At 40.3% G+C, this 18,037-nt stretch overlaps 1 protein-coding gene across 1 annotated transcript; it reads right to left on the reverse strand.

The window, feature by feature from the left end:
- On the reverse strand, window positions 1-17,921 carry LOC101165399 (uncharacterized). Its single transcript, XM_023958529.2, has 8 exons — window positions 7,080-17,921; window positions 6,876-6,989; window positions 6,671-6,784; window positions 4,598-4,756; window positions 4,312-4,394; window positions 2,222-2,366; window positions 1,917-2,099; window positions 1-1,806 (listed from the first exon to the last, which is right to left on the reverse strand). Exons 1-8 carry the CDS (start codon window positions 17,716-17,718, stop codon window positions 1,631-1,633), a joined length of 11,613 nt encoding a protein of 3,870 aa, XP_023814297.2. The 5' UTR covers window positions 17,719-17,921; the 3' UTR covers window positions 1-1,630.
- Window positions 17,922-18,037: the final 116 nt, after the last annotated feature.

Genomic DNA, 18,037 nt, shown 5'->3' on the forward strand with positions numbered 1-18,037 from the left:
TTTAAAATATTCATATATTTATTTTTATTTCTTTAGTGATTTAAACAGAAAAAAAACACAAAAAACAGACATTTTAATCTTAAAAGAAATTCACAAGCATCCTGGACAATCACATTAAAATAATGTTATTTTTTTAAATGTTTTTTTTTATAAATATGAAACACTATTATGTGCACAATACACAAAACACATTCACAGGCAGTCAAAACGTAACAGCATTTAAAAAAAAAAACACAGTTGAAACACAAAACCACCCACATGTACAAATTCAGCCCGTTATAAAACAAAGTCATTGCATATTATTGCTGATGTGGCCCTTCAGATTTCCTTGGTCCACTGACAGCGTTAAAGATGTGAAAAGACGTGCACATTGTTCATGCCGCTCAGCAATTTTCCATCTTCAATGCATCCTATTTAGACAGTGTGAATGGGTCTCTGCTCCTGCCGAACACACATTAGAAAAGCGCTGGCCCAGGCGGTGGGATCATATTTTACCTGTCAGTAGAAAACAAGTGAAGAGCTCAAGAGCAGCTTGAAAATAAATTATCGGAATCTCTACCTAAAAAACAGGTCGTACGTTCAAGTCTTTCTGAGTGTTTCACAAATTACATTCACTCAGTGGCTGCGAATACGTGACCACAAAAAAGAAAAATGCTCAGTGAAGAAAAAAAAAAAAAGCACAAGTTAGAAAACCTCAGGAAAACCTGACTGAAGGGAGCAGCAATAAATGAGAAGAAGAGTCTTTGCCATAATTATGAAAGGTATAACAGGTCCATGTAAACATGACAGAAGTTAGGCAACGGAAAGCAAATATGGGCCGCTCAAGGCACACATTCTTTATGCAATTAAAATAAACAAAGAATTAAACATCTATTTCTGTTTTATAGAATTTTGTCACACAAAAGTCTAGCTTTTTAGAAGTTTCTCTGTTTGCTATATATCTAAATATTTCAGCTGACATGGCACACATGAGATTCAACCACAACAAAAAAAGCACAATGTTTGGTGTCAGCTGCCAGCAAAAAAAGTTTTAAACTGTTTTGTCTGGAAAGTTCTCCAAACTTGCATTTTGGACAAGGAATCTAAATAAGTCGAATACTATGAAACCATTGTTCCCAACTGTGTTTGTTTCTGCTGTTAGCCATATCTAATATTATTGGAGTTTTTTTGGTAGATTTTTTAACACTGAGCGCTGCACAGTAAAACCTTGATTTGTGTTCAGCATTGGATCATCAAACGTTGGGTCCAGTTCTCATTTTGAAAGAGCTTCTTATGGATGAATGCAGCTCATGCTGAAAAGTAACACTTCCAACCGCTCACTCTGCTAATAGGAAACACTTGAGGTGGTTTTAAATGGCACAGCTGATATTTATGAAAAGAAAAAAAACAGAGCTTTTGGTTCTCCATTGGCAAACTTGCAACTTTCTGGAAATCCAATTAGGATGTATCAAAGTTCCCTTTCATACAAAATGTTTTGTAATAACATGTTTAAGGCACTTCATAGTTTTCCATTGTCTTTCAAAATGCAGAAGAATTGTACTTTATCCTTTTGGTTCCTTTGATGAGCTTTCCCCCTTGTGCTTTGTTGCTTTTCCTCCTCCCGAACAGCTATCAGGCAGCTGCATTTCCTTTACTTGGAACTAACAACCTTTTTTCTTTTGTGCTCATTTCTGTCTCTCCTTCCCCGGTAGCGCCTATAGCCTGAATGGAAGGAGTCCTCCTGCCATTTTTTGAAGTTGTTGACGCTATACAAACTTCTGTGTTGATGTTGATGTCTTCTTATAAAGCTCCTCTGGTAGCTTGAAGCTAAAATGAAATAAATCATAACATAATAAATCATTTATCACAATGCATGCTTTAAGAAGGACAGCAGTAGCAAAGTGTTTGTGCTCAGGAGATGCAGAAGCTATACTGACGGTTTAAGCAGGTGATTTTAGGAACATCCCATCGTCCATCCCCACGACAACGTATGGTTGGAACGTGTCTCTGAATGAAGCCTGTCCGGCACCGGTACCTCACCAGCGAGTTGATTTCGTACCTTTCCCGCTTCTTTCCGTAAGTGCGGGCATTTTCTACCACAGGGGGTTGACTACAGGCAACTGATGAACAGAAACAACAAATAAGCCTCCTACTGCAGGAAAAGCATTTATATTAAGACCAACAAAAGGCACTTTGTTTATTTGTTCAAAAGCAGTTGTTGTACTGAGCCATCTATTTTTACCTGTGCCCTTTTTGCAGGTGTAGGTGAGATGGTAGTTGCAAGGAACGTCATTCCACTGTCCATCCTCATGCCAGATCAGCACCACACAGTCCTCACCAGAGGAAAAGAAGCTGTCAGGCTGGTTGGGCCTCCAGTGTTCATATTGCTGCAAAAAGATCAAATGTAATTGTTTTTAAGGCATTAGAATTTTTTTTTTATGCAGAAGAAATTTATTCAAATTAAACACATCTAAATAAGAATTTTGTTTCTAAACTCTTGTAATTCCTATGATTTTTTTAATCAAATACAATCTCAAATGTCCAACAACTAATGAAAATTTACATTGTTATTAATCTTTAAAAAAAGGTCTATTTTTACAATGTTTCATTTACTCGCAACATTTTGCTCATCTCTGGATTTTACGCATTTGCGAAATCAGAAATGGAGTCCTTGTTGCTTATTTTTACCAGGTTTATGCCAATTTTGTTTGACATCAACACAACACTTAACTTTGAAAATATTCACTGTTTCTGATTAGTTTTTGCCTCGTTAAAATGGATAAGAAACAGCTTCAGTGTCTGTATAATGTTTCAACACCATGTTTTGCTGAAAATGTGCAGCACATATACACTAACAAGAGTTCCAGAGACAGATAGTGTGTTGTTTCAAGCAGGTTGCTATCAATGTAACTTCTGTGTTGTCCACATGAGGGAGTTAGCATACCTCTGAGCCACAGCTCAAGTCAGAACATTGGTAGCATCCTACTCCAGATGTCAGATTGAAAAAAGGAGTATTGCACAAAGAAAACCACATTCAATAAGTGCACTTCATCACTATTCACTTCACTGCTCACCCAATACCATTATATATGACAAAACAAAAGTTATGTGGAGCTTTTGAGACATGTTTTACGCAAAACAAGATCCCATTTGGAGGCGTATATCACTAAGTGATGGAATTTTATCATCTTGCTATGTTTGGGATCCAAGTTAAAGAGTTGTGTGTGTTTTTATGTTAATGGACAGCCATGGATTTGTGATGACATTTTGTGTGCAATTCTCCATCTGCAGATGTGCATCTACAGTATACACACAGCTGTGGAGCTGTGGGGCATTCTAGCTGGAACTGATGCTAACTGCAGTCTTTCAGCGCATTCTAGAGTCAAACAGTTTCTTCAAAGTTGTGATCCCCTCCACCCACCCTGTCTCCTCCAATCATGCCTGCAGGCCCTGTTACTCTGTCATTAAGGCTGAAAAACACACGGTGGCTTCCTGCTCTGCTCACTTCAGCTCAACAAATGGTTAACCCATCAACTGCCCAGCAGGGCTGCATCCTCCTCGAAAAATTCAAACAAACTTTGATCGTCTAAACTTTGTAGGCACTTTGCCAAACACACGTCTGCAACTGCCTGCGTTTATGAGACACTGCAGCATTTCCCAGTCAAAATACTTTACAGTAGTTTTAAACCATTTTAATATTTATTTTGATGAAGCAGAGGTGACCACCCACCTAGACCCCCTGGGCTGTCCTAGTTTTTTTTTCTCAGTGCTGTAAGGCACAGGTGCTGTCCATCTGTCTGCTTGCCTTTTGAGTGCCCTTTCCCCTGAGTGGCTTCCTCCTAGCTGTGCTCCCTCAGGAGTGTGAAGAATAAAGGGGGACTGTACCAAAGCTTGCCAGCTTAACCTACCCTCCACAAAGCGTCACTCACACCTAACTCGTCGCCACCTCTAAATCAGCCTCCACGGGAGGCCTGTGCTTACTTTTCAACCTTTGGCCTTTTATTCCTGTTCCCTTCACTACTTGGCAATCACCTTTCCCAGACAACAGTCTAACAACCTGGCTGCATATTGTAATTTGGCACTCTTCTGTCAAGTGAGGAGATTTTGTTTAGCTTGTTGTTTTGTTTTGTTTTTTAAATTGGAGACATTCATAAAGCATACTGAATGGCATTTCTGTTATCTTTATCAGGGTTATAGGCTCAGTAGAGAAAGAATTCATGAGAAAGTCAGAAAAAGAAGACAACACTTGTCCTTCCATGATGACATCTGTTTACCATCTTAATATGTACAGTGTCACATTTAAGACTAAAATAGGAGTGAAAGAAGTCTTACCACAACACTTCCATCAGTCCAGCGGAAGTCATTCTGAAACACTTTATCGTTTAGGCCAATCCATTGGTAGTCCTGTCCGAGACCTGCCAATCAGGGTACAATAATACACGTAAGAATGCATTTTCCTTTTCATGTTTTAGAGCTTTTCAAAAGCAAAAAGTTGAAATAAAAGCATAATAGCATTAACATTTGTGCTACCTTATTTTTTTAGTTGCAACTATCTCATGTATATTTTAAGCATGTCACCCACTTAAATGATTTTCTTTGAATCCAATTTGTAACTTACGGTTGACAAACAGCTGCTCCTCATGTGAGAGGATGCTGGTGAGGTGAGCCCCCTGCATGCGGCATTCTCGCTCTGCTGAGTCCCAGTTTTTCCTTTGGGGGAAGTGCTTGTAGCAGTGGCCCTGGAACTTGTGCCAGCCATACTCACATGTTTCTGTGTCTGAACAAAGACAGACAGCGAATATTCCCAAAGATCAATCTTTATCTAACATAAAGCAAATGTGTTACTTCACATATCAATCTCCCTCATCTTTTAAACATCCCTGTCATCATCTGTTAAATCTACATCACTGTTAACACCTGGGTCTGCTTGCCCTGAAGGCCTGCAGTTAACTCTGTATTATTCTGAGCTTGTCTTAAGATGAAAGAGGAACATCATGATGGATCTATCCTTCAAGGCCTTTACAATGCTGCATGCACATAGCAGTAAAAACAGGAAAAAAGCCCAATGGAAACAAGTCAAATGGATACATCCAACGAGCTTCGGGATAAATCACAAAAACATTGCTTACATTAAGCTACTTTTACAGTTTACAGCTATCAAGGGTCAGTTATTGCAGCAATATAAAAATAATTTAATAAATAAAAGGTTTAGAACATGTCAGCTAAATTTTAAAATAGATTTTTGGATGATGTAACATGAAAACAATGACTAAAATACAGCTGCTTTTGTTTCTTCTCTAATCTTTTTATTTGGGCTAAACTTAATTAGAATGCAGCTGTGTCTAGCCACACAATATGGATTTGATTCACTAAAGAGGGATCCAGAATCAATATAGATTCTGATTAATTGAAATCAACCAAGCACTTTACTGTGAGACCTTTGCACAGCTGTATGTAAGCTTGTTTCTCCAGGATTGTATTGTTACTTACAAAAGCTGTCTAACACAGAAATAATCCTGACAACTCATTTTTTTTGCAAGATGCTTCAGTTAATCTTATACTTCTTTGCTTGTGTCATTTGGAATGGGAATCTTTAGATTATTCATTATAAAAAAAATTATAACAATCATGATGTTTATCACAGTAAGTTCCAGCTTTACTCATTATTCTATTCTTACAATACAACTCACAGCTGAATTACATTAGAAGTGCCAGTCCTTGTTCTTTATTGGTTCTAGGTGGAATGTATGATGATAGAAACGGTCAAAAAGACACAGACTATATTTTTTTATGTGACAAAATCTTTAAATTGATGTATTAGAATTTTTAAAAGTCTTATTAAAGTAAAAAGGCTTCTGGCAAAGGTGTTGTGTGCTGTGCCTGGCTTGATCTTAGGCTAAATTTCTAATGTAGATGTTAAAATGCATGGCGTTTGTGCTGCACTAATAAACATTATGCTTTGCTAAAAACTATAAAAACCTGAAAAATGACAACTATTAAAGTTCGCTCCATGTATTCTATTTCTAACTCATTAATAATGCCATTATTTTGTATTTGAAAGTTTTTTTCACTGCTGATTTGCAAAATGAATGAGGTGGAGTATTTTAGTAGTTTTAGCTGGCTATGTAGTATTTTTTATTAGAGCTGGCTAGTGTCAAAATATATTGAGTTTAATATTATTTTCTTTTGCTAAGTACTTGGACATTTTTGATTCTACTTCAACGGGTTTTCTTACCCTTTGACCTTTTTTCTTATCAAGGGAGAGAAACACATTTGAAGGAGAAAGGTCTTATGGATGAGATTTTGTTTGCTTTTTGTATTTCACCACACCCTCTGACCCAACATTCTCATCAGAATGGTTGCAAAACCATAAGCAGACAATTTGTCATCTGTTTGTATCTGAAAGTGATGGCACCTACCATACAAGCCTTAGGGCTACACTTTCAAGAGACCAAAAAAATGTTTGAGGTAATGAGATAATAATGGTTTGTGACTCAGAAATGTCTAGAAGGCAGGTAAGACAACAATTTGTCCAAATCTAAGTGACTGAATGATGATGTTGTTTTTTTTTATTTATATCATCTGAATTTCTAAGCAAGCCCAACAGTATAAACAAGCAGTTGGAGCTAGGTAAGTCTATGTAAAAATAAAAGAAAAAGAGTGTTTGAATTCAGACTCAACAAAAACTTACCACTTTCACAGTAGAGTCCAGTGTAGCTTGGAAGACAAACACATGAAAAGGAGGCCAGCCCATCTACACATGTGCCTCCATTGCGACAAGGATTTGAATGACACTCATCAATGTCTTTGTGGGGGAAAAAGATCATAAACTATGTCAAAAAGTACTTTGTTGCATTAAAAAGGCCTTTTTTATTCAAAAAGAAAGGTTTCCATACCGTTTTCACAAAGAGGACCAGTGTAACCGGGAGCACAGCTGCAAGAAAGGACACTGCCACTTTTGTAGCAAGATCCTCCATTTAGGCAGATGTTTTTGGCACAGGAGTACAGTCCTAGTAAAAACAAAAATAAGTGACAACTCTAAAAACAGTAGTTATAAAAATGTAATTACATTCTAATTAAAGACGTTTAAAAAAACCTACCAGGAATTTCCATCGTCTCGCCAACAACAGTGTGCCCCAAATCCAGTGCCACGGGGGGTGGGGTTGATTTTTCCTTTTTCTCTAGAGACTGTCCTCCTTCAGTAACAGATGAAAGTAAATCGCCAGGTTGTTTGCCATCTTCCACAGGAATGGGTAAAGCTGTGGTGGCCACAGATGTAGCTGATTCTTGCATGCTTTGTGTTGTGGATGATGCAGACTTAGCAGGGATCCTCGAAGTTATCTCACTGTTTTCCATAGGAACTGTGCTCAGATTTTGTACATTCCCCAAGGTATTATCAGAATTGAAAGTCTCTGTCCTTGAAGCAGCTGTTGAATATTCTTTAAATACAGCAAGGATCTCATCTGTCAAACGTAGCTGCTCTTCCAGTCTCCTGGTATTTTCTTTATAAGGTTTGACTGACATAGTCAATGAATTGACAGACTGAAGTCCTGGATCAAGGACAGAAGACATGGTAGTAGTAGGAGACAGGAGGTCAGAGGGGATTTTACCACGAACATAACTGTCCACTTTTGCAGTGCTTGTCAAGGGCATGCTTTCTTCAGAGCTACTGGTGCTTTCTGAACCACTTTCATAAAAAGATATTGGTGATGTGCTGATTGGAGTTTGTGGTTTAGCTAAAGAGTCTTCCATTTCTTTTGAATTGTTTTTGTATTTAGGAACCGATTCAAGTCTGATAGGGTCTACCAAATCATAATCTGGGGCTGTATAATCTATGTTATCAATATACTTTGTGTCTGAAGATGGTTTTGTCTTTAGTTTGAGTGTCTTTCCATCCTCCAACACAGATCCAGCTTCAGTCACAGAATGATCTCCAGGATGAATAGCTGTGAATTTCGTTATTTGACTTCCTTGATGACTTGTAGAGATGGGGAGAATTGTCGTGAGTGATGCATCTTGAGAGTTATGGTTTGCCTGGGGGGTTTGTGTTGATTGGATCTCTGACCTCACTTGTTTAAGTGATTCCAAAGAACTATCATTTCTAAACTGATGAGGCTCAGACCTAGCATGTTGGAATGTCTCCACAGTTTGGATTGTATCTGGTTGTAGTGCAAAGGTGGTAACAAACTGAACTGTAACCTTTGACTTAGGAGTGCTTTGTGGAAAAGACACCGTGGATGCATTTGGTGATATTTCTACAGATGATGTAATTTCCTCATGAGTTGGAGCTGAAGTTATTCTCCCAATGGGTAAAAATTCTTTCTTTTGTTCTGAAACTCCACTACTGTGTAAAGTTTGAGTTTCATCCTTTTCAGTGGTTTTGAAGGTTTCTTCTGGGATGGATACTGGAGTTTCTGTTTCAAGTGTCTCAGATAATAGAGTTGTGTTTTCTGAAATATTACTATCAGCTGTGCTCAGAGTAAAGATACTTTGGTCTAGGTCACCTGGAACTATATCCTTTGTGTCAAGAGTTGGTTTTTGAGTACTAAACATAGAATAGACAGAAGATGTTATCATTTTTACAGATAAGTCATCATAATTTTCACTTGTTTTCGCTGAGTCACGTTCTGTCCTCATTGTGGAAATTATGCCATGACTTGTAAGTGTGACTGATTCAGACTTAGGAGCAGCAGACAAAATACTTGGGGTAGGTGTTAAAATGGCAGACCTAGCAGTTCCTGAACCCTCTGTTTCTTCCATTATCTTAAGCTTTTGTGCCTTTGTATCTGCTTTGATACCTCCAGATGTCAAGACAGTTGGGTAAAAGAAAGGAACCTGAGCTGTTGAAATGGTATCAATGATTGCATTGTCCTTGGTGATAAACTCAGAAGTTATGCTTTCTGGCGTCAGACTTTCTGTACCTCCAGATATTAGTTCATTATTCTCCTTTGCTTCCTCTGTGAAAATTTTGTAAACGCTTATTGATGCTTTAGGCTCATGGAGAACCATTGTGGGGGTTTGTCCAGCTTTTATAGTCTCCACTTGTTTGGTGCTAGGAGTAATAATACCAACTTGCTGGTCTGCTATGCTTCTATATATGATAGTTGGAAATGCAGTGGGAATGGAACTAACCTTATCCTTTAAACTGCTAACGGTTTCTGAAGTAAAGTCGGGCACTGTCTGATCACTTTTTAAAGACTCAGGTGTAAGGAGAGATGCTGTATGGGACGGGTGCAATGTATTTCTTGGCAAATTTGCTCCATCGTTTCCTGTGCTTGAATCAGTTGCTTGAGAAATTAAGGAATCCTTGGTGTATTCAGCAGTTTCCCCTTCAAGTGAGAAGGAAAGATTATCAAGAGCAGGCAAAGATTCAGTTTTACCGGTTGGTGTACTAGATGTGAAGTTTCCCAACACTAATAGTTTTGAGATGAATGATTCATTTGCTGGGTCACCAGAAGTCTTATCCTCTGTTAACAGTTGAACTCGGCTTAGATTTAAGATCTCAGGTGGAGACTGTGTCCTCACTGTATGGAAGGGAGAAACTTTGAAAGCTGTTGGTACTGATGGCTTCTCAGTGCTGTGAAAAGTCGGAAATATATTAACTGAGGTGTGGATGTCAAGAGAGCTTGCTATTGCTTTTTCTGTGCTGTAAAGAAAAGTAGCCTGCGGGTCAACTGTATGGGCAGTAGACAAAAAAGGTTTTCTTTCTAAAATAATACTAGGTTTAAATGTGAATGACTCAGAAGAATTGGCACTGGAAATGTCAACTGAAAAGTCCACACTGCTCTGCTCAAGAGGTAGAGACTTGCTGGCAAGATGTGAAGATTGGGTTGATGGCAAAGTAAGAGAGTATGTTGATGAAGCAGTACTAACAATTTTTAATGTGCTACCTGTCTCATTTATTTCAGCTTCATCTGTAGTCACAATAAATTCAATAAGTGATTCTGTTGTAAATTCTGTAAGCCCTGATCCAGATTCATCATTACTTGACGATTCTTCGTCAGGTAAATCAGTTGAACTTTCCATGTCTGTGTAAGTATCTTTTACTGAAGGCATGTGGACACTGGGTAATGATTTTTTTCCACTGTCAGTAGTGGAAAAGGATTTCACTGTACTGCTGACGTAATCCTTTGGGATGAACGTTTCTTGGGTATGATCAAGGTGATCTACCACACTATCTGAGGTAGAGGAAGGATAATCTTCTGTTTGGTTACCAGATGGAGTAACTGGCAATATTGTTAGGTCTACAGTAACAGTATCATTTTCTTTGACAAACAGGGATGTAGGCTTTTCTGTGCTGAACAGTGAAGAACCTGTGGGACGTGCTGTGGGTTTGCTTGATGGCACCCCTGTTTCCACACTCAATCTTTGGGCGTCTGTCGATAACTTAATTGAGGATGCTTCAGGTTTTGTTGACTCATCCAGAGGTTTGCTTGATGTGAAAATTTGTTGTATTCTTGCTGAGGTTTCAGACAAAACTTTGTCTGTACTGCTGAGCAATGTTGCTGCAGTAGAGGCTGTTCCCAAAGTCTCACTTTTCTCAGGGGTCAGAGATGCTACCACAGATGGTGATACTGTTCCTTGTGTTGAAGACACAGTTGCTGTTATGAGTGAGTCTTTCGTGAAATCATCTGTGCCATCCCCAGAACTTTCTGTGGTGCTGAGCATTGAAGCTATTTTAGAGGAGAATGACGTTCCACTGTCAGTACTGGAAAAGGATTTCACTGTACTGCTGACGTAATCCTTTGGGATGAACGTTTCTTGGGTGTGATCAAGGTGATCTATCACACTATCTGAGGTAGAGGAAGGATAATCTTCTGTTTGGTTACTAGATGGCGTAACTGGCAATATTGTTAGGTCTATAGCAACAGTATCATTTTCTTTGACAGACAGTGATGTAGGCTTCTCTGTGCTGAACAGTGAAGAACCTGTGGGACGTGCTGTGGGTTTGCTTGATGGCACACTTGTTTCCACACTCAATCTTTGGGCGTCTGTAGATAACTTAATTGAGGATGTTTCAGGTTTTGTTAACTCATCCAGGGGTTTGCTTGATGTGAAAATTTGTTGTGTTCTTGCTGAGGTTTCAGACAAAACTTCGTCTATACTGCTGAGCAATGTTGCTGCAGTAGAGGCTGTTCCCAAAGTCTCACTTTTCTCAGGGGTCAGAGATGCTACCACAGATGGTGATACTGTTCCATTGGCTGAAAACACAGTTGCTGTTATGAGTGATTCTTTCGTGAAATCATCTGTGCCATCCCCAGAACTTTCTGTGGTGCTGAGCATTGAAGCTATTTTAGAAGACAATGACGTTCCACTATCAGTACTGGAAAAGGATTTCACTGTACTGCTGACATAATCCTTTGGGATGAACGTTTCTTGGGTATGATCAAGGTGATCTACCACACTACCTGGGGTAGAGGAAGGATAATCTTCTGTTTGGTTAACAGACGGACTAACTGACAATATTGTTAGGTCTACAGCAACAGTATCATTTTCTTTGACAGACAGTGATGTAGGCTTCTCTGTGCTGAACAGTGAAGAACCTGTGGGACGTGCTGTGGGTTTGCTTGATGGCACACTTGTTTCCATGCTCAATCTATGGGCGTCTGTCGATAACTTAATTGAGGATGCTTCAGGTTTTGTTGACTCATCCAGAGGTTTGCTTGATGTGAAAATGTGTTGTGTTCTTGCTGATGTTTCAGACAAAACTTTGTCTGTACTGCTGAGCAATGTTGCTGCAGTAGAGGCTGTTCCCAAAGTCTCACTTTTCTCAGGGGTCAGAGATGCTACCACAGATGGTGATACTGTTCCTTGTGTTGAAGACACAGTTGCTGTTATGAGTGAGTCTTTCGTGAAATCATCTGTGCCATCCCCAGAACTTTCTGTGGTGCTGAGCATTGAAGCTATTTTAGAGGACAATGAAGTTCCACTGTCAGTACTGGAAAAGGATTTCACTGTACTGCTGACGTAATCCTTTGGGATGAACGTTTCTTGGGTATGATCAAGGTGATCTACCACACTATCTGGGGTAGAGGAAGGATAATCTTCTGTTTGGTTACCAGATGGAGTAACTGGCAATATTGTTAGGTCCACAGCAACAGTCTCATTTTCTTTGACAGACAGTGATGTAGGCTTCTCTGTGCTGAACAGTGGAGAACCTGTGGGACGTTCTGTGGGTTTGCTTGATGGCACACTTGTTTCCACACTCAATCTATGGGCGTCTGTCAATAACTTAATTGAGGATGCTTCAGGTTTTGTTAACTCATCCAGAGGTTTGCTTGATGTGAAAATTTGTTGTGTTCTTGCTGAGGTTTCAGATGAAACTATTTCTGTACTGCTGAGCAATGTTGAAACAGTAGAGGCTGTTCCCAAAGTCTCACTTTTTTCAAGGTTCTGAGATGCTACCACAGATGGTGATACTGTTCCATTGGCTGAAGACACAGTTGCTGTTATGAGTGAGTCTTTCGTGAAATCATCTGTGACATCCCCAGAACTTTCTGTGGTGCTGAGCATTGAAGCTATTTTAGAGGACAATGAAGTTCCACTGTCAGTGCTGGAAAAGGATTTCAATGTACTGCTGACGTAATCCTTTGGGATGAACGTTTCTTGGGTGTGATCAAGGTGATCTATCACACTATCTGAGGTAGAGGAAGGATAATCTTCTGTTTGGTTACTAGATGGCGTAACTGGCAATATTGTTAGGTCTATAGCAACAGTATCATTTTCTTTGACAGACAGTGATGTAGGCTTCTCTGTGCTGAACAGTGGAGAACCTGTGGGACGTGCTGTGGGTTTGCTTGATGGCACACTTGTTTCCACACTCAATCTTTGGGCGTCTGTAGATAACTTAATTGAGGATGTTTCAGGTTTTGTTAACTCATCAAGGGGTTTGCTTGATGTGAAAATTTGTTGTGTTCTTGCTGAGGTTTCAGACAAAACTTTGTCTATACTGCTGAGCAATGTTACTGCAGTAGAGGCTGTTCCCAAAGTCTCACTTTTCTCAGGGGTCAGAGATGCTACCACAGATGGTGATACTGTTACATTGGCTGAAAACACAGTTGCTGTTATGAGTGAGTCTTTCGTGAAATCATCTGTGCCATCCCCAGAACTTTCTGTGGTGCTGAGCATTGAAGCTATTTTAGTGGACAATGACGTTCCACTGTCAGTGCTGGAAAAGGATTTCTCTGTACTGCTGACGTAATCCTTTGGGATGAACGTTTCTTGGGTATGATCAAGGTGATCTACCACACTACCTGGGGTAGAGGAAGGATAATCTTCTGTTTGGTTAACAGACGGACTAACTGACAATATTGTTAGGTCTACAGCAACAGTATCATTTTCTTTGACAGACAGTGATGTAGGCTTCTCTGTGCTGAACAGTGAAGAACCTGTGGGACGTGCTGTGGGTTTGCTTGATGGCACACTTGTTTCCATGCTCAATCTATGGGCGTCTGTCGATAACTTAATTGAGGATGCTTCAGGTTTTGTTGACTCATCCAGAGGTTTGCTTGATGTGAAAATGTGTTGTGTTCTTGCTGAGGTTTCAGACAAAACTTTGTCTGTACTGCTGAGCAATGTTGCTGCAGTAGAGGCTGTTCCCAAAGTCTCACTTTTCTCAGGGGTCAGAGATGCTACCACAGATGGTGATACTGTTCCTTGTGTTGAAGACACAGTTGCTGTTATGAGTGAGTCTTTCGTGAAATCATCTGTGCCATCCCCAGAACTTTCTGTGGTGCTGAGCATTGAAGCTATTTTAGAGGACAATGAAGTTCCACTGTCAGTACTGGAAAAGGATTTCACTGTACTGCTGACGTAATCCTTTGGGATGAACGTTTTTTGGGTATGATCAAGGTGATCTACCACACTATCTGGGGTAGAGGAAGGATAATCTTCTGTTTGGTTACCAGATGGAGTAACTGGCAATATTGTTAGGTCCACAGCAACAGTCTCATTTTCTTTGACAGACCGGGATGTAGGCTTCTCTGTGCTGAACAGTGGAGAACCTGTGGGACGTTCTGTGGGTTTGCTTGATGGCACACTTGTTTCCACACTCAATCTATGGGCGTCTGTCAATAACTTAATTGAGGATGCTTCAGGTTTTGTTAACTCATCCAGAGGTTTGCTTGATGTGAAAATTTGTTGTGTTCTTGCTGAGGTTTCAGATGAAACTATTTCTGTACTGCTGAGCAATGTTGAAACAGTAGAGGCTGTTCCCAAAGTCTCACTTTTTTCAAGGTTCTGAGATGCTACCACAGATGGTGATACTGTTCCATTGGCTGAAGACACAGTTGCTGTTATGAGTGAGTCTTTCGTGAAATCATCTGTGACATCCCCAGAACTTTCTGTGGTGCTGAGCATTGAAGCTATTTTAGAGGACAATGAAGTTCCACTGTCAGTGCTGGAAAAGGATTTCAATGTACTGCTGACGTAATCCTTTGGGATGAACGTTTCTTGGGTGTGATCAAGGTGATCTATCACACTATCTGAGGTAGAGGAAGGATAATCTTCTGTTTGGTTACTAGATGGCGTAACTGGCAATATTGTTAGGTCTATAGCAACAGTATCATTTTCTTTGACAGACAGTGATGTAGGCTTCTCTGTGCTGAACAGTGGAGAACCTGTGGGACGTGCTGTGGGTTTGCTTGATGGCACACTTGTTTCCACACTCAATCTTTGGGCGTCTGTAGATAACTTAATTGAGGATGTTTCAGGTTTTGTTAACTCATCAAGGGGTTTGCTTGATGTGAAAATTTGTTGTGTTCTTGCTGAGGTTTCAGACAAAACTTTGTCTATACTGCTGAGCAATGTTACTGCAGTAGAGGCTGTTCCCAAAGTCTCACTTTTCTCAGGGGTCAGAGATGCTACCACAGATGGTGATACTGTTACATTGGCTGAAAACACAGTTGCTGTTATGAGTGAGTCTTTCGTGAAATCATCTGTGCCATCCCCAGAACTTTCTGTGGTGCTGAGCATTGAAGCTATTTTAGAAGACAATGACGTTCCACTGTCAGTACTGGAAAAGGATTTCACTGTACTGCTGACATAATCCTTTGGGATGAACGTTTCTTGGGTATGATCAAGGTGATCTACCACACTACCTGGGGTAGAGGAAGGATAATCTTCTGTTTGGTTAACAGACGGACTAACTGACAATATTGTTAGGTCGACAGCAACAGTATCATTTTCTTTGACAGACAGTGATGTAGGCTTCTCTGTGCTGAACAGTGAAGAACCTGTGGGACGTGCTGTGGGTTTGCTTGATGGCACATTTGTTTCCACGCTCAATCTATGGGCGTCTGTCGATAACTTAATTGAGGATGCTTCAGGTTTTGTTGACTCATCCAGAGGTTTGCTTGATGTGAAAATGTGTTGTGTTCTTGCTGAGGTTTCAGACAAAACTTTGTCTGTACTGCTGAGCAATGTTGCTGCAGTAGAGGCTGTTTCCAAAGTCTCACCTTTCTCAGGGGTCAGAGATGCTACCACAGATGGTGATACTGTTCCTTGTGTTGAAGACACAGTTGCTGTTATGAGTGAGTCTTTCGTGAAATCATCTGTGCCATCCCCAGAACTTTCTGTGGTGCTGAGCATTGAAGCTATTTTAGAGGACAATGAAGTTCCACTGTCAGTACTGGAAAAGGATTTCACTGTACTGCTGACGTAATCCTTTGGGATGAACGTTTCTTGGGTATGATCAAGGTGATCTACCACACTATCTGGGGTAGAGGAAGGATAATCTTCTGTTTGGTTAACAGATGGACTAACTGACAATATTGTTAGGTCTACAGCAACAGTATCATTTTCTTTGACAGACAGTGATGTAGGCTTCTCTGTGCTGAACAGTGAAGAACCTGTGGGACGTGCTGTGGGTTTGCTTGATGGCACACTTGTTTCCATGCTCAATCTATGGGCGTCTGTCGATAACTTAATTGAGGATGCTTCAGGTTTTGTTGACTCATCATGAAGTTTGCTTGATGTGAAAATGTGTTGTGTTCTTGCTGAGGTTTCAGACAAAACTTTGTCTGTACTGCTGAGCAATGTTGCTGCAGTAGAGGCTGTTCCCAAAGTCTCACTTTTCTCAAGGGTCAGAGATGCTACCACAGATGGTGATACTGTTCCTTGTGTTGAAGACACAGTTGCTGTTATGAGTGAGTCTTTCGTGAAATCATCTGTGCCATCCCCAGAACTTTCTGTGGTGCTGAGCATTGAAGCTATTTTAGAGGACAATGAAGTTCCACTGTCAGTACTGGAAAAGGATTTCACTGTACTGCTGACGTAATCCTTTGGGATGAACGTTTTTTGAGTATGATCAAGGGGATCTACCACACTATAATGGGTAGAAGAAGGATAATCTTCTGTTTGGTTACCAGATGGAGTAACTGGCAATATTGTTAGGTCCACAGCAACAGTCTCATTTTCTTTGACAGACAGTGATGTAGGCTTCTCTGTGCTGAACAGCAGAGAACCTGTGGGACGTTCTGTGGGTTTGCTTGGTGGCACACTTGTTTCCACACTCAATCTATGGGCGTCTGTCAATAACTTAATTGAGGATGCTTCAGGTTTTGTTAACTCATCCAGAGGTTTGCTTGATGTGAAAATTTGTTGTGTTCTTGCTGAGGTTTCAGATGAAACTATTTCTGTACTGCTGAGCAATGTTGCAACAGTATAGGCTGTTCCCAAAGTCTCACTTTTTTCAAGGTTCTGAGATGCTACCACAGATGGTGATACTGTTCCATTGGCTGAAGACACAGTTGCTGTTATGAGTGAGTCTTTCGTGAAATCATCTGTGCCATCCCCAGAACTTTCTGTGGTGCTGAGCATTGAAACTATTTTAGAGGACAATGAAGTTCCACTGTCAGTACTGGAAAAGGATTTCACTGTACTGCTGACGTAATCCTTTGGGATGAACGTTTCTTGGGTGTGATCAAGGTGATCTATCACACTATCTGAGGTAGAGGAAGGATAATCTTCTGTTTGGTTACTAGATGGCGTAATTGGCAATATTGTTAGGTCTATAGCAACAGTATCATTTTCTTTGACAGACAGTGATGTAGGCTTCTCTGTGCTGAACAGTGGAGAACCTGTGGAACGTGCTGTGGGTTTGCTTGATGGCACACTTGTTTCCACACTCAATCTTTGGGCGTCTGTAGATAACTTAATTGAGGATGTTTCAGGTTTTGTTAACTCAACCAGGGGTTTGCTTGATGTGAAAATTTGTTGTGTTCTTGATGAGGTTTCAGACAAAACTTTGTCTATACTGCTGAGCAATGTTGCTGCAGTAGAGGCTGTTCCCAAAGTCTCACTTTTCTCAGGGGTCAGAGATGCTACCACAGATGGTGATACTGTTCCATTGGCTGAAAACACAGTTGCTGTTATGAGTGATTCTTTCGTGAAATCATCTGTGCCATCCCCAGAACTTTCTGTGGTGCTGAGCATTGAAGCTATTTTAGAGGACAATGACGTTCCACTGTCAGTACTGGAAAAGGATTTCACTGTACTGCTGACATAATCCTTTGGGATGAACGTTTCTTGGGTATGATCAAGGTGATCTACCACACTACCTGGGGTAGAGGAAGGATAATCTTCTGTTTGGTTAACAGACGGACTAACTGACAATATTGTTAGGTCTACAGCAACAGTATCATTTTCTTTGACAGACAGTGATGTAGGCTTCTCTGTGCTGAACAGTGAAGAACCTGTGGGACGTGCTGTGGGTTTGCTTGATGGCACACTTGTTTCCATGCTCAATCTATGGGCGTCTGTCGATAACTTAATTGAGGATGCTTCAGGTTTTGTTGACTCATCATGAAGTTTGCTTGATGTGAAAATGTGTTGTGTTCTTGCTGAGGTTTCAGACAAAACTTTGTCTGTACTGCTGAGCAATGTTGCTGCAGTAGAGGCTGTTCCCAAAGTCTCACTTTTCTCAGGGGTCAGAGATGCTACCACAGATGGTGATACTGTTCCTTGTGTTGAAGACACAGTTGCTGTTATGAGTGAGTCTTTCGTGAAATCATCTGTGCCATCCCCAGAACTTTCTGTGGTGCTGAGCATTGAAGTTATT

This window comes from Oryzias latipes, chromosome 9 (assembly GCF_053564925.1).
Source record: "Oryzias latipes strain Hd-rR chromosome 9, Olatipes_Hd-rR_3.1".
Lineage (NCBI taxonomy): Eukaryota > Metazoa > Chordata > Actinopteri > Beloniformes > Adrianichthyidae > Oryzias > Oryzias latipes.